General features: G+C 39.6%; 1 protein-coding gene across 1 annotated transcript; it reads right to left on the bottom strand.

Moving 5' to 3' along the window:
• Nucleotides 1-1,941: 1,941 nt before the first annotated feature.
• On the bottom strand, nucleotides 1,942-13,844 carry LOC131225528 (uncharacterized). Its single transcript, XM_058221069.1, has 3 exons — nucleotides 13,239-13,844; nucleotides 12,765-13,151; nucleotides 1,942-2,414 (listed from the first exon to the last, which is right to left on the bottom strand). Exons 1-3 carry the CDS (start codon nucleotides 13,639-13,641, stop codon nucleotides 2,050-2,052), a joined length of 1,155 nt encoding a protein of 384 aa, XP_058077052.1. The 5' UTR covers nucleotides 13,642-13,844; the 3' UTR covers nucleotides 1,942-2,049.
• Nucleotides 13,845-16,579: the final 2,735 nt, after the last annotated feature.

The raw sequence follows: 16,579 nt of genomic DNA on the forward strand, positions 1-16,579 counted from the left end.
ACCTTATACATCAGGAATCATCTTCCTGTGAAAATAAATATATCTTTAAGACAACAATTGTAATGTATTTGAGCTGTCCAAAATTTTTTTGGTTATTATTTCTGTTTTTTAAAAAGATTTTTTTTTATTATATCCCGATATTTTATAACCAACATGGCCAAATTGATCTAATCCTTCGGGAGCATTTATGCGTAGAATTTGGTGGGGCCCACCTCATCTCGTACATGTAAACAAAATCAGATTCATGGGATGACGCAGAGGAGGACGTGAGGTCGAGCACCGTCTTCCTCAAGAGGATAACTATTCCGAATCCACGGAACTTCTCTGGACTCCTCACAGAGACTTCTTGAATCCACGAGGAAAGAAAGCAGAAAATAGAAATAAATTCTAATAAATTCGAAATTGATTGATGAATGATTAAAATCGAGTTCACAACCCTTTAAATAAGGGTATCAAGCAATGGGAAAGAAATCATAATCAAACTACAACTCAAACTCCCAGAATCCGCGACTTACTATAAATAGTAAACTTACTATTTATAGACGGTCGTGATGTCTACTAGTGCGCAAGGTTTTCGGCCAAAAATAGTAAGTGTCCTATTTGGCTTCACCAAACCGTTCCCCTAATTATTCTAAGCTCTTTTCACGTTGGGCGCAACTCCTAAAGCCCAACGGATGAAGAGTTATAATCAAACTAAAACTTACTATTTATAGTAAAAACGAAATTAAAACAGGGAAACGACCGTCAATCAAGGGGTTTTTCGCAATTCCGGGCGGCGCAACCCGGCATAGCGGGGTTGGTTGGCTAAAGTAGCTCGTTCTACCCCAAAATCATATATTTTACGTCAGCTAACTCATTCCGGATTGCGAGATACGCCCGATCTAAGGTCCGATGGTCCGGATCACTTCTGTCGTCGACCGGGCCTTTTCTGATCCATCTTGGCCATGAAACTGTCCGCGACCCGCTCTACATCATGGGATCATGATTCTAACCTTCTTGGACGTGCATGTGTTTGTTCAAATTGGATAGCTTACATACTGCAACTAATCATTTTGAGTCATCTGTTAAGTGCATACCCATACGTAAGGAAGTCCATGATTTGGACGATTTGATCGAGGAACATGCATGTCAACTGTACGGTTAGGGCTGGAGAGAGAGGTCAGGTACCTCACACAACCTTCAAAGGAGCGCTAGCTGTCGGATTTAGGAGCCACCCCCAACTTGCTACCCCAACCATAACGTCTCCATGTAAATATAGCAAATTGTTCAAAAAGAAGTCAGGGCTTTTGCTGAGCACAGTCGCTTCCCTCCACGCGCACGCAGCACAAGCGGTGAACATCCGATCCGTTCATCAGGTGGGTCCCGCGTCATACATGACCCAGGCGAAAATCAGGCCAGTCAAGCCATCATTTGGGCGGCACAAACTATCCACACTTCAAACAAAATACCTACAGCCCACATTCAGGACATACACGTGGCCCACCTGATGAGTTAACCGGCCAGATCATCTAACACAGTGGGACCCACCTGATCCACAACTCGATGAGCACCACACGCAGCCACGTGTAGTGGTGCATAAAAAACCAAAGTGGAGCTATTTGCTACTCTAGCAGCATATGAACCTTGATACGCAGCCACCCATAAATAATACAGGTAATATCCATTAACTCAAACTAAACCCACTAATATGTGGACCTCATGTCACTAATTTACAGACCCAAAATCAGATTTCTTAAATTTTTTGTTGAAATAGGACCATCAAATGCATTTCAGTTTTAACTGTCCAAACAATGCACACCAATATAATGTTAACTTTTTGTTCATGATCCATCTAAACTAAAACTCTTAGTTTGGAAACATTAATTTAAATTAAATTTATGCCACGTATGCAATTTCAAGATGATTTCTAAGTGTCTGCGTATCATCTACCTCACTTTAGCAGAGTATCAAAGTTTTTCTCAATAAAAAGAAACACACCTCAATACAACACACAAGCGTGCTAGTTTTACACCGCTAAACTAAAATGTACAAAAGCAATGTCATGGACTTTCATCTTTTAAACCTGTCTGCCTTCTTTCCAAGATTGGAAAAGCAGTTAGCAAGAAAAGCAAAGAAAGCTGAGATGAAGCACATGGCCCATGAAACACAAACTAGGGCCCAGTCCTTCATGCTCTTCTTTGGGGAGTGACTCCTATCCGAGAAGAGCAATGCCCTGTATATCGCTTCTGTTAGCGTGTATGCCGTAACTGGGTCCGACTCAACGGCTAGGATTCCATGTTCGGTCAGGCAGACCACATCGTAGGCGCCCGTCGTCTCTGAAACACCAAGGAATTCACAGATCTTCGCCCGAGCCTCTAATCTCTCTTCAGTCGATAGCTCGTCACCATGTGTCAAGATCAGGATGGGATTCTCATCTGCACATGCCGTGCACCGCATATTTATATGAATTCAATCAGGGCCACCCAAAAAAAAAAAACCCCACATGGGGAAGCGGTTTGGCGAGTGACCCCAGCACCAGCCGGCAATCTGGTAGCAAAGATCTGTGGGACCACCATGATGTATGTGTTTTTATCCACGCCGTCCATCCATTTTGCCAGCTCATTTAGGGTATGAGCCCAAAAATCAGGCAGATCCAAATTTCAGGTGGACTGGGGGTAGTTCGAGCCTATGCGGCATTTTCTCAAACACACACAGCGTAATTTCAAATTTTCACATAATACAAAACAATAACAACAGCATACATGTATTTCATTCGGTGGGCAACATGGAAGTCATGATTTGAGGACAATTTTATAACGTGAAGTTTATTTTTTTTTGTAGTGATTTATTTCATTTTCATTCCTTCATGGCCACTAGCATCCTGTGGAGAATGTATGCACACAAAACAATTTTATAACAACAGCATCCTGTGGAGAATGTATGCACACAAAACAACGCTTCATACACCCGGATCCATAGCTCAACTGGTAGACTGAGTGGAGATATCTCGTTTCAACACTTGAGATCTTGGTATCGATCCCTAGTGGGGGTGGCTAACATGGAGTGTGTGTACTGACATGCGTGTGTACTAACGAGCTAACCCGAAAAAAAAAAAAAAAGAAAAAAAAAAAAGAAAAAAAAGACAACAACAACAACAACAACAACGCTTCATTGAGTCATTTCATCAAACACTTGGCAAGCAACATCAATATCAAAATAACCAAGTCACCAAGTCGATTCAATCCGAGTTGAGTTGAGCTCAGTCAAGCTCAAACTCTGCTCGATATTATTTCCAGCCAGCTCGACTTGGCTCAAACCCAGTTTCGAACTGAGCATCTTTAAGTCAAGTCAAATCGAGCGAGCTAATTGAGCTAACTCGGTTCGCATACAGTATTGGGTTTTTTCAAAATAAAAAGAAAAGAAAATTGGAAAAGAAGAGTTGTGGCTTTGGTGATTGTTGGTGTGAATGGTAATGCCTCTTGGTAAAGGGAGCATCTTTTGAATTAGAAATGGAGGGATGTCATAGTTGGAAAGACACCACCATTGATGAAAAGACATCATGGAAGAAGATGTCTTTTCATAAAAAGGGCCTTAAGCAGCTCTTGTGATTCTATATAAACCCATTTTTAGGTCAATCCGAATTCACAATTTCCAACAATCTCTTCTCCATCTTCTTCTTCTTCACCATTTTCGTTTTTGGAAGGTTTTTTGGAAAGATATAGTTTTCAGACGCTAAATTACAAATAGTTTTTCAGGCAGTAAATTACAAACAGTTTTCAAGGGGTAAATTATAACAGCACAAAAGTCAAGATTGTACGTTGTAAAAGTGTATTCGGGGTGTGGTTTTTCGATTTTGCAGGCCGAAACTCACATTTCTCCGGTCTTGGAGAAGAGGCTTATTGTATCTTGGAGGTAGATTTGCTGTAACCCTCTTGGAAATTGGTTTAATCACCAGTAGGGTGCGAATATCACCTTAAAAATAGTGACATCGTAACGCGCCTTAAGCCTATCTTTAAGTAATTCATTTTCTATTTTTCCGCCTAAAAAAATAAATTTAAGGCGATATTATAGCCTCTTCTATAAGTCATCCTAACTTTGTTCGACGGCTCAAATTTTCTTCGATGGCAATCAAGGGTCCATCTCTTCCTCACATCACTCAAGTTGGATTATGTGCTCACTCAAGATTCTCCTTCACCACCATCTGACGATGATATATTAGAACAAATTTAAAAGAGACAAAGTTGGGAGCGTAACGACCACCTATGCAAAGGTCATATCTTCAACGCTCTTTCTGATTCGTTATACGCTGTTTACTGTCAAAAGAAGACTGCTGAGGATTTGTGGCAGACGCTGCTCACCAAATATACATCAGAGGATGAAGGCAATAAAAAATTCTTAGTAAGTCAGTTTTTAGAATTCAAAATGTTGGATGAAAAATATATCCTTGATTAAGAACATAAGTTACAGGTCATCATTCAACAGATTATTGTTAATGGCATTAATCTTGACGAATCTTTCTAAGTATCCACTATTATTGCTAAACTTCCACCTAAATAGAAGGATACTAGAAAATCATTGAAACAGAAAAAAGAAAAAATGTCCTTGGAGGACCTCCTAACATTTCTTCGAATAGAAGAAGAATTTAGGCTCCGTGACAAAAATGAAGAACAACAAGATGCCCTAAGTAATACTAATATAGTCAAGAACAGTGTAAATGAGGAATTAGAGAAGTTACCTTTTAAGAAAGATGATAGGCTCAAACCTAATAACTAATGGTTCAAAAAGAATATATCCAAGAAGGGTCTATACTTCTTTTGCAAAATATCTGATCACTTTAAGAAAGACTGTTAAAAATACGAAAAGAAAATGCAAGAAAAGAAGCGGCAAGTCAATATGACGGAAGACATGAATCTGGCAACTGTCGTCTCTGAAGTTAATATGTTGAAAGGTAGGTAGATTCTGGCGTTAGCAAAAATGTTTGTAAAAATTACAACATGTTCAATTCCTACGAATTAGTGGGGGATAATCAAGAACTATATATGGAGAATGCCTCCATATGCAAGGTTGTAGGAAAAGGGAAGGTACATCTTAATCTAACTTCTGAAAAAGTCCTTACTTTGAACGATATTCTACATATACTGGATATTAGGAGAAATCTTATATCAACTAGTCTACTGACTAAGTTTGGATTTAAACTCCTATTTGAATCTGATAAATTAATTGTATCTAAAAATGGAGTATATGTAGAGAAGGGCTATGTATCCAATAGAATGTTTAAATTGAACCTTATAAATGAAAAATTCTTCTTCTGTTTATATGTTTGATTCACATGATGTTTAACATGCTAGATTAGGACATATTAGTTATCGTAAAATAGATAATATATCTAATCTTAATCTAATTTCTAAGTATATAAAATCTAATGACAAATATAGTATTTGTGTACAATATAAAATAACTAGAAAACCGTTTCCAAAGGTAGAACGAGAATCGCAACTCCTAAACCTAGTTCTTAGTGACATATGTGAAATGAGTAGTTTAATAACAAGAGGGGGAAAAAGGTACTTCATAACCTTTATATATGATTTCTCCCGTTATACCTTAGTATACCTATTGAAGAATGAAGATGAAGCTCTACAAAAATTCAAGATATACAAGACAAAAATTGAGAATCAATTAGACCAAAAGATTAAAATTCTAAGGTCGAACAGGGGAGGAGAATATCTATTCTTAGAATTCTCGGAGTTTTGTAAAACTCATGGTATAATTCACCAAATTACATCTCCATATTCACTCTAACAAAATGGGATAGGAAAACGGAAAAACAGGTCTCCCATGGACATGGTAAACTTTATGCTCAACAATGCGGGTTTAAGTTCAGGATTTTGGGGAGAATCCCTATTGACTGCCTATCATATCTTTAATAGGAGACCTCACTTTAAGACTTGTAAGACTCTATATGAACTATGGAAGAATAGGATTCCTAACTTCTTATACTTTAAAGTATGGGGTTGTAGAGCCTTAATTAGGCTTACTGATCCTAAAAGGCCCAACATAGGGTTGAAATCTCTTGAGTGTATTTTCATATGATATACACAAAATAGTAAGACTTATAGGTTTCTAGTTGTAGAGTCTAATCATACGATCCCGATAAACACTATAATAGAATCTAGAGATGTTGAGTTTTATGAAAACTCATTCTCTTCTATAACTAGAAAAGAGACAAGACCTCAAGATCTTAGTACAAGCGGTAGTTCTCAAATACCTGATCAAGATATCAGCAGTCTCGATAAAGAGGACATAGAACCTAAAAGGACCAAGAAAATCAGAAAAGGTACATTTTTCGGACCCTACTTCTACCTTCTGCTAATAGAAGGGGATAAAGATAACATAATAAAAAGAAACCTTGTTGGTTTGTAACATAAAAAATGATCCAGTAATAATAGATGATGCACTTAAATCTCAAAATGCTTCCTTTTGGAAGGAAGCTATAAACGATTAGATGGATTATATATTACAAAATGGAACATGGAAACTTGTGGATTTACCCCCAAGATCAAAACCAATAAGCTGTAAATAGATTTTCAAAAGAAAATAAAGACCAGATGGAACTACAGAAAGGTTTAAGGCTATATTAGTGGCTAGATGATTTACATAAAAAGAATGTATTGATTTTTTCGATACCAATGCTCTAGTAGCAAGAATATCTACTATCCGAGTTTTAGTTGCTCTAACATCCATTCATAAGTTAGAAATCTATCAAATGAATGTAAAGACAGTTTTTCTAAATGGTGACGTTGATGAAGAGGTTTATATGGAGCAACTAGAATGTTTTATAATTTCAGGACAGGAAAATAAAGTGTGTAAATTGATTAAATCGATATATGGACTTAAGCTGTAAATAGATTTTCAAAAGAAAATAAAGAACAGATGGAACTACAGAAAGGTTTAAGGCTATATTAGTGGCTAGATGATTTACATAAAAAGAAGGTATTGATTTTTTCGATACCTATGCTCTAATAGCAAGAATATCTACTATCCGAGTTTTTGTTGCTCTAGCATCCATTCATAAGTTAGAAATCTATCAGATGGATGTAAAGACAGTTTTTCTAAATGGTGACATTGATGAAGAGGTTTATATGGAGCAACTAGAAGGTTTTATAATTCCATGACAGGAAAATAAAGTGTAAATTGATTAAATCGATATATGGACTTAAACAAGTACCTAAGCAATGGCATGAAAAATTCGATAAAATGGTCACCTCATACGGCTTTAAAATTAATGAATCTGATAAATGTGTATATTCAAAATTCTCTAATAATAAAGAAGTAATTATATGTCTCTATGTAGATGATATGCTAATCTTTGGTATATGTTTAGAAGTTATAAATAACACTAAAAGATTCTTATCATCTAGTTTTTACATGAAAGATATAGATGAAGCTAATGTGATTTTAGGTATCAAGCTATTAAAAAATAATGATGGTATAACTCTATCTTAATCACATTATATTGAAAAGATACTCAAAAAATTTGATCACTATGATAAGAACCTAATTTCTACTCCTTTTGATTCTAATATCAAGTTAATTAAAAATGAAGGTCATAGTGTATCTCAGTTAGAGTATTCCAAGGTGATTGACAGTTTTATGTACGTCATGATTTCTACTCGACCTGATATTGCTTTTGTAGTAGGTAAATTGAGTAGATTTACAAGTAATCCAAGTTTAGATCATTTGAATGTTGTTTCTAGAATACTCAGATACTTGAGAAAAACTATTAACTATGGTTTACATTTTTCTGGTTATCTTAGTGTACTTGAAAAGTATAGTGATGCAAGTTGGGTCACTGATTTTAATGAATCCAAGTCTACTAGTGGATGAATTTTTACACTTGGAGGAGCTGCCATTTCTTGGGGATCCAAGAAGCAAACTTGCATATCTCACTCTACCATGGAATCTAAATTCATAGCTTTGACAGCTAGTAGTAAAGAGGTAAAATGGTTAAAAAATCTGTTATTAGAAATACCATTATTGATAAGGCCTTTACCACTGGTCTCTATCTATTGTGATAGTGAAGCGACACTATCAAAGGTATATAACAAGACTTATAATGTAAAATCAAGACATATTAGTCTAAGACATAGTTTTGTGCAACAACTACTTGGTGACGGTATTATAACAATACAATACGTATGATCTATCCAAAATCTAGCAGACCCGTTCACCAAGGGACTGGCAAGGGAAGTTGTCAGTAAAACATCAAGAGGAATGAGACTTAAGCCAATTTCACAGACACCGGATGAAGGAAACTCAACCTAAGTTAATAAGTTCAATGGGCAAAGAACCTCACAAGAAGTGGCTGAAGCAGTACTGTACGTTTTCTATCTGTCTCATTCCTGGATGTATGTATAGTGCTAGGTACCTGTAATGATAAAAAGAAGGATGAGCAGCTGCTCTTAATGAGTTTTTTCAATGGTGCTATAGTTACAGGGGCATTCACAAGGACTCACCTATATGAGTATTGGAAGTGGGGCCACTTCTTGATGTTCGAGAGTTTTTGGCTACTCTCATGAACTCATGAATCCATGACAGAGCACAAGGCCGTTAATGCGCTATAATTTTAGAACACATGACAATTGAAATATATGTGTGTGTAACATGTCCGGTTGTGTCATATAGAATACTTAGTTCAAGACTATAGTCATTAAGGATTCTGATTCAACTTTGATTTGTTTACACTAAGTGAAAGTTCAAGTCCATAAGATACCTTCTCCTATACACATATTTTCCTTACATACCCTAACCTCTGTATTTTGAAAAATAATGGGGAATTGTTGGGTTTTTTCAAAATAAGAAGAAAAGAAAATTTGAAAAGAAGGGTTGTAGCTTTGGTAATTGTTAGTGTGAATGGTGATGCCTCTTGGTAAAGGGAGCATCTTTTGAATTTGAAATGGAGGGATGCCATTGTTGGAAAGACACCACCATTAATGAAAAGTCACCATGGAAGAAGATGTCTTTTTATGAAAAGGGCCTTAAGCATCTCTTGTGATTCTATATAAACCCATCTTTGGGTCAATCCGAATTCACAATTTCCAACAATCTCTTCTCCATCTTCTTCTTCTTCACCATTTTCTTTTTTTGGAAGGTTTTTTGAAAAGATACAGTTTTTAGGCGCTAAATTGTAAATAGTTTTTCAGGCAGTAAATTATTAACAGTTTTCAGGGGATAAATTGTAACAGCACAGAAGTCAGGGTTGTACGCTATAAAAGTGTGTTCGGGGTGCGGTTTTTCGGTTTTGCAGGCCGAAACCCACATTTCTCCGGTTTGGAGAAGAGGCTTATTGTAGCATTAAACATGTCTATTTGACTCGGATAAATAATTACATCCAAACTAGTTGGACGATGGGCAACCATCTACCGGGTAGAAAACTTCAAACCTATCATGTGTGTGCTGCATCCACTTCATTTAATAGGTTGTCCCCATTATAAAGATCAACTCGTGCAAAAATCAGCACAACCACTCATCAGGCGTGCCAAAAGGTATATATGCTTCTACCCTGTGGCCCACCTGACGAGTGAATGTGGCTGATATTTTATACTAGGTGATCCTCTCGGTGGGGCCAACCGATTGTTAAGTTTTATATGCCACACGCACATGAAATATGGAAACTTTTTAGGCCATAGTTGTGGATGAACATGCCCTGGGGACCCACCTACATTGTATATGGGTAGTACCCGGGGGCTGGCCCATTGTAATTTGGGCCTGGCCCGGTTCAGCCAGAGGATGGGTCGAGACCTTGTATTAATTGGGCCAGGCTCCTTCTACGTCTAAGATCGCACCAGCCTGACCTGAGCCCAGCCAAGACCGGCCCGTTTAGGGTTTCAGGGGCATTTTTGTCGTATATCATGGATATGGACACACCGAATGAACAATCACTTATTGCACGAAAGCGAATGGCCAGGCTCGTCACGTGCTGGGCTCAGGCCTGTTTGTTTCGGCCTGTCACGAGAATAGTTTGGTAGTGGACAGTGGGACCCATTCAGCAAAGCCAGTGAAAGACCTATCACGTGTAACTAACCATGTAAGTTATTTTTATTAAATGGGGTAGTAGATCTTGACTAATAAGACAAGAAAAGTAGATTAATGCGATGGGCTACTTCCAATCAACCATCATAATGTGGGTGGGTGCCGCTGGGGGGCCCAATTGCATTATCTCTATTGTTCATTTCTCATATAAAACTTTCTTTTGAGAAAAAAAAAAAACTTGATACTCTGGCAGTGTGATGGATGATACGCAGGTATTTATAATAAACCACTTAGACATTGCTTAAGTGGAATACAAGTAATCAAATTAAGCTCCGACATTGTGGGACCCTGTTTAGACTTATCATGGATACAAAATTAGGCTTATTTGATCAGCTGACTTGGACATTTATTGGACAGTTAAAGTGATAAACCTCCAACGGTGCTACTTCAACAAACACGTGTCCACGAATTAGAAGTTAGGATTGATTGATAAATCTGATTTTGTGACTGTGATTTAGTGATAGTTGGTCCCACAATTTTGTCAGTTTGGTTTGAGCTAATGGATGGCTGTTGTAAAAATATTGTAAGCGCCTGAGTATCAAACGTCGTGTGCCATCAGAATATCAATTGTCCACCGAAACGATGAGATGGCTGTCTCCATCGTAATACGATAAACCCATCTCCACTGTACACGCGGCAAAGGAAGACTCGAATTGAATGGATGTACGTGTCTTAATTATCCATGCTGTCCATCCATTTTGTCAGCTTATTTTAAGGCATGAGCCCAAAAATTAGATCCAAAACCCAAGTGGACCACATCACTGGAATCAGTTATGATTGAACTCTTACCATAGAAAAAATCTTGGGGGCCAACACCAACAAGCTGATTCAATGGTAGCGTATTGGATGATGAACCCAACACCACCCAGCCGGCGGTGTTGAGGCTATGTGGGTCCCATCATGGTGTGTGTTTTTTTAACACACGCATTCACACCCAATATACACACACCCATAGTGGCTTTTCACCCCCAATGTGTATCGGAACCATGACCTAACCTTGAAAGTCGTGTGAGTCTACTACTAAGGCATGAGTAAGGACTAGACTACGACTGCTTGATGATATGAAAACTCAATTGGGCTAGGTGCCGTTGTCAGGTAAGAGGCTCACGCAGAGCATGTTTATAGTAGGAACTGAACCTGGCCCATCTCTAACCATATGGCATGACCCAGTCAACAATCAAATCATCTCTAACCATATGGCATGTGACCCAATCAACAATCAAATCACAGTGTGTTGAGTTACCAGGCAATCCGCTTACCAGTTATGCAGTCTCGGATTGCCCAGAGCTGTACTGGGCCTCTATAGAAGGGCGTGATAAATCCACTCCGTCCATATGTTTTGAAAGATAAGAAGAGTACAAAATTCTAAAAATAACGCAGATCCAAAACTCATATGAGCCATATCCCACGAAACAGAAGGGATTGAACACCTAACAGTGATAGATTTTTCTATCAAGGTGATATTTGTTCCTACCGTTTATCTGAGTGGATATAATTCTATGAACGGTTTGGATGTCATATAAACGTCATGTTCAGCCCACGGTAATATCCTTATCACATCTACTCCATTCACGTGTGAATTTTATCCACACCATCCATCCATTTTCACGTAGCATTTTACAATTAGGAATAAAAAATAACGAAGATCCAAGGCTCAAATGGATCAAAAAGTGGGGATTAAATTCCTACCGTTTAAAAATTCACGGAGACACATAAGTTTTGGATCAAGATAATATTTGCTTCTGTTTTTTTTTCACTTCATTCAGATGCATATGACCATGTCAAAATTTTGGATGGCAAATAAACAACACGGTGGACCCTAAAAAGTTTCAATGGTTGGCATCTTTAGCACCGCTGATTCCTGTGGTGTGGTCCACTTGAGACTTGGACCTGCCTTATTTTTGTTTCGGTACTCTAAAATAATATGGAAAAATTAATGGACGGTGTGGATAAAATTCATACATCATGGTGGCCCCTCACGCGCATAAAAATACTGGTGGGCTTGTAAAATAATCGGGCGGGAAGTCTTTCGAGATGGACGCGGATTGCGTCTACGCCCTTCCGTCTCCAGCTGAGAACGTGCACGAGCTTTGAGTTGCCACCGTCATGTATGGCTTATTTTAGGATATAAGCCTAAAAATGAGCATATCAAAGGCTCAAGTGGACTACACAATGGGGATTAAACCCTTACCGTTGAAAATTTCTTGGGGCCGAAGAAGTTTTGTACGGAGCTTATATTTGCGTTTTTTCCGTATACGTAACTTTATGAATACGTTAAACATTACCGTAGGCCCTAGAAAAGTTTCAACGGTAAGAATCACTATCACTGCTGCTTCTTGTGGTGTGGTCCACTTAAGACTTTGATCTGCCTCATTTTTAGGCTTATAACCTAAAATGATACGGAAAAATGGATGGACGGTGTAGATAAGACCCATGCATCACGGTGGCCACTTAAAGCTACTGCCCGTTCCCAGCTGGAGACGGGCGGGGGTAGGACGCAATCCTCGTCCTTTTCAGACTGGTACGTTCGCGGGGGCAAGGAGACGACTACACTAGCCGAGTCTAGCCAATCCAAGCCGTGGCTCAACCCCGGCAGCCAAACCTGTACAACACCCACCAAGATATGCAAACCCTGACCATCAACTGCACGACGAAATGCCACAAAGAAGAAGAAAAAGAAAAAGAAAGAAACTCACTGCATCTCCTTATAGGAGGGAAGTGGAAGAGCTCCCTTGTCGCCTCCAGCGGTCCCGAATCCCCACCCTTCAAAGCTCGATAAATCTCCGCAGCGTTCGCCACCACCACCACGCAATTCACCCACCTTTTGGCGTACATAGACCCCGACGATTTCAGGGAAGAAAGCACCCTGCCATCTCCCCCCCTCGATCCATCATCATCGCCTGACCTCCAACACAGCTGGCGATGGCGGATCCCATCCACCATCCACTCACACAGCCCATCGAGACTCTCATCCATCCGATCACGGTCCAAACCTCTCGAGTCGAACACACAAAACCCATTACGCATCGACCTCAGTACATTATGTTCTTCAAGGAAGTTACTTCTGTAATTCACCGAATTCCCTAAAAAACAAAAAAACAAAAATGAAAATGAAAATTACCCAAGAAATATCCTTTCAAGACCTTCGAAAGATCACATTATCTTCTTACCTGAAGCTTGAGCGAACGGGATGAGACCCGCTCGGCCGAGCACGCTATACATCATGTTTATAAGAGAGCTCTTGCCGGACCCGATAAAACCCACCAACAAGATTGTAATTATCGGCGGTATGTTCATCTCCTCCTTCTTGATTCCGCCCGTCGGCAGCCAGAAATCACCTGACTTATACGTGGTGAGTTTGTGGCGGAGATCGTAGAGTGCTTCGGGCGCGATCAGCGCTAGTCGCTCCAATTCCCTGAGGATCTTGATCCTGGGAGTAAGGTTCGAGACGTTGGACACGTCGATCTTGAGCCGGACATTGTCGCCGCCGTCGAATTCTTCGGCCGATCGCCACCAGCAGAAGGGCGATCTGGAGTCATCTGCAGCGGCGTCGGGCGATGGCTCATGTCGCATGGTTGGGAATTTTGGACTGGACTGGATTCGTTTTGGGCTAAATGAGAATTTAAATTTATAGGCGTTTGGTATTTTGTGTTGAGATAGTTTTATGCGGATAAAGACAGCTCAAGAAATAGAGGAAACGGTAATGTCTGCAAGGGTTAGATTTCAGGTTCTTATGAACGGTTGGTTCGCATTGGATTCGAATTGGGTACTGAATAAGTAAGACGGTGCGCCATAGCTTGTCGGGTAACGGATTGGCTGGTGTAGCACACGCTATACAGCTGGTGTATTTTGACGTCAGCAATTTCTGTGGGTCCCATCATGAGGTATGTTTTATATCAAAAACCGTCCATCCATTTAGAGAGCTCGTTGTAAGGCTTGAGACGAAAAATAAGACATATCTACAGATCTAGTAGACCACACTGCAAAAAGCAGTGGGGAACGTCTACCATTGAAACCCTTTTGGAGGTCACTGAAGTTTTGGATCAACATGAAATTTGTTTTTCCTCTTCGTACATGTATTTGTGACCTTATGAACAGATTAGATGGAAAATAAACATTATGGTGGGCCGTATGAATTTTTTAACGGTAAAAATTATTATCCCGCTGCTATTTTTGGTGTGTTCCATTTGAACTTTAGATATGATTATTTTTGGCTAATGGTTTAAAATGATTTCGAAAAATTGATGAATGGTGTGGATATAATAAATACATAACTATGGGGCTCACGTAACTTTGATCTCCTTTGAACCTACAACTCGGAGCTCGAATAGCATCGGCGCGTACCTACAACTGTATAGCTGTATAGCTGGTGTGTGGTACACCAGCCAATGCACTTCTGGTAAATTGTGGGAAGCGGATTGTAGTGTGTCCCCACACCACCAACCTCGGTGGTGGGTCCACATTGTAAGGCGTGACGCCTCGAATTTTGGGGGCCGAGTAGGAACTCGGCTCCCAACTTCCCGGGGTGCCACGTATGCCCTAATGGGCTCCAGATTTCAATGCATTTGGATTTATTTATAAGCAATGATGGGTTTAGTAAAACATAAGCATGAAAATATCATAGAATATAAATACGAGCCACTAAACAGGTAAGATATCCAAATTACAGTTCTAAGAAAATCCAACCGGGAACTAGACCCATAATGATTAGGGCCCTGGCCCATGTCCCGTGACCATCCAACCATAAACTAGAAGAAATCGCCGAAGTCTGGGAGTGCGCTCGCTTCTCCTATCGTCCATGAGCGTCCCGCTCCAAGGAACCTGCATTTATACCTGATTCTAATTGGTGTTTTAGAACACCATCCTAGAGTGGGAGTGGGTAGCTAACTCAGTAGTACCATTAGCAATAGGTATACGAATTGTCATGCATAGGATACATTTAACGAACAACAAACAACATAGAATCATAAACGTTGTTGTTAATGCAAATGCATGGTTATGATATGATGAATGCTCCTCTCAAACCAACACTCCCTCAAGCGATGACATCTCACGTTCACGAATGAACCAACACTCCCTCAAAGCGACCTCGACTGCATAATCGCCATAATAATAAATGCAATGTCGTGGAACATGTTAGCCAGGTTGATTAGTTAAGTTCATTCATTTAGCAAGTTGGGAAAATCGGAATACACTAATGGAGTTATTGCCCTAACCCGATCACGCAGTTCAAGGGCCGTGATTATATGATTCTCGCGACCCTTAACTCTATATTGGGGTCATCAATCCTGAAAACTAGTATAAACATAAAAAAAAATAGATTGAGACTTAAATGTCCTACTCGCGGTCACTGTAGGGAGGTCGTCACCCCACCACAGGCCGATAGCACGGGTACAGTGTCTCATACCACCGTTCCCATCTCACGAGTCTAAGTGCTCAGTGGACACTATGGGGAGGTTCGTCACCCCATTGTAGGCTGACAGCACGGGCATAGTATCTCATACCACCATCCCCAGCTCATGAGACGTTACGAGTCGTACATAATAATTGGAAGTGGGGGCAATGGTCTCAGGGTACTTCAGGTTCATACAGGTGTGATTAAAACATGGTTAACGTACAAGGATGGTCAACTTATAGTCAATATGCCTCGACGGGCTGAACCGTAGCTAATCAGCCTGAGAACGCTGTCTCGTGTAGTCCGACTATGACCAACAACTTACTATTTAACTATTCAAGCCAAATTCACTCACGAACAGGTCCAACAAGGACCACCCATGTAATTCTAGGTAATCGACCAATCCATACGGGAAAATCATCAATACACAACAAGCATGGTTATCGTAGGGCACAATTCACACATGGCAGACAAAATATTGGTATGATCAGTACACGGGTAGTAACAAACTAAGATCCACCCTTTACAGGTTATACATAACATGGTCCGGCCTATGTATTCATTAAAACAGTCATACACTATCACCCCACAATTAATCTTTCATAAGTCAACATGCATTACATAATTCAGCTATACATTGAAAATCAAGGCAAACAACTCAACCAATCAACCAATTCACAACATTCCATGCCTTCACCCAAGCATAATTAATCACATAATCAGGGAATTAACCACCAATCAGCAAATTACAACATTCCATGCTTCCATTCCAAGCATAATTAAAGCCAAATCAGGAACTTAATAGCCATCGGCAACAATTTGGGAAAAATTAAATATTGTACTTTACATGAACATGCAAGTCAACAAGTCATATGTTTGGGGAATTGGGATCTAACCCCTTTTTCATAATTATATTATCCTAGGCTAATGTCTCATCCATATAATCCAAACAAAAATTCCGCAACACGCATTAACATTCTCCACACACGTTCATTAAACCCACGCTAGGCGCAATAATCGATCACCTAAAGGTAATGGTCCGCACCTATTCTTGGCCGAAGGTTGCTGAGATTGTCCTAGCATCGTGGATCCACAAGCTCGAGATGTCGGGGCCCT

The sequence above is a fragment of the Magnolia sinica genome, chromosome 14 (genome assembly GCF_029962835.1).
Source record: "Magnolia sinica isolate HGM2019 chromosome 14, MsV1, whole genome shotgun sequence".
Lineage (NCBI taxonomy): Eukaryota > Viridiplantae > Streptophyta > Magnoliopsida > Magnoliales > Magnoliaceae > Magnolia > Magnolia sinica.

What these genes read in the sequence shown, in the direction of transcription:
- LOC131225528 (XM_058221069.1), bottom strand. Translation starts at nt 13,641, where the DNA reads ATGCGACATGAGCCATCGCCCGACGCCGCTGCAGATGACTCCAGATCG. An exon ending in CCCGTTCGCTCAAGCTTCAG is followed by an intron (nt 13,152 to 13,238) that starts GTAAGAAGATAA and finishes TTTGTTTTTTAG; the next exon opens with GGAATTCGGTGAATTACAGA. An exon ending in CCCTCCTATAAGGAGATGCA is followed by an intron (nt 2,415 to 12,764) that starts GTGAGTTTCTTT and finishes CGGCATGTGCAG; the next exon opens with ATGAGAATCCCATCCTGATC.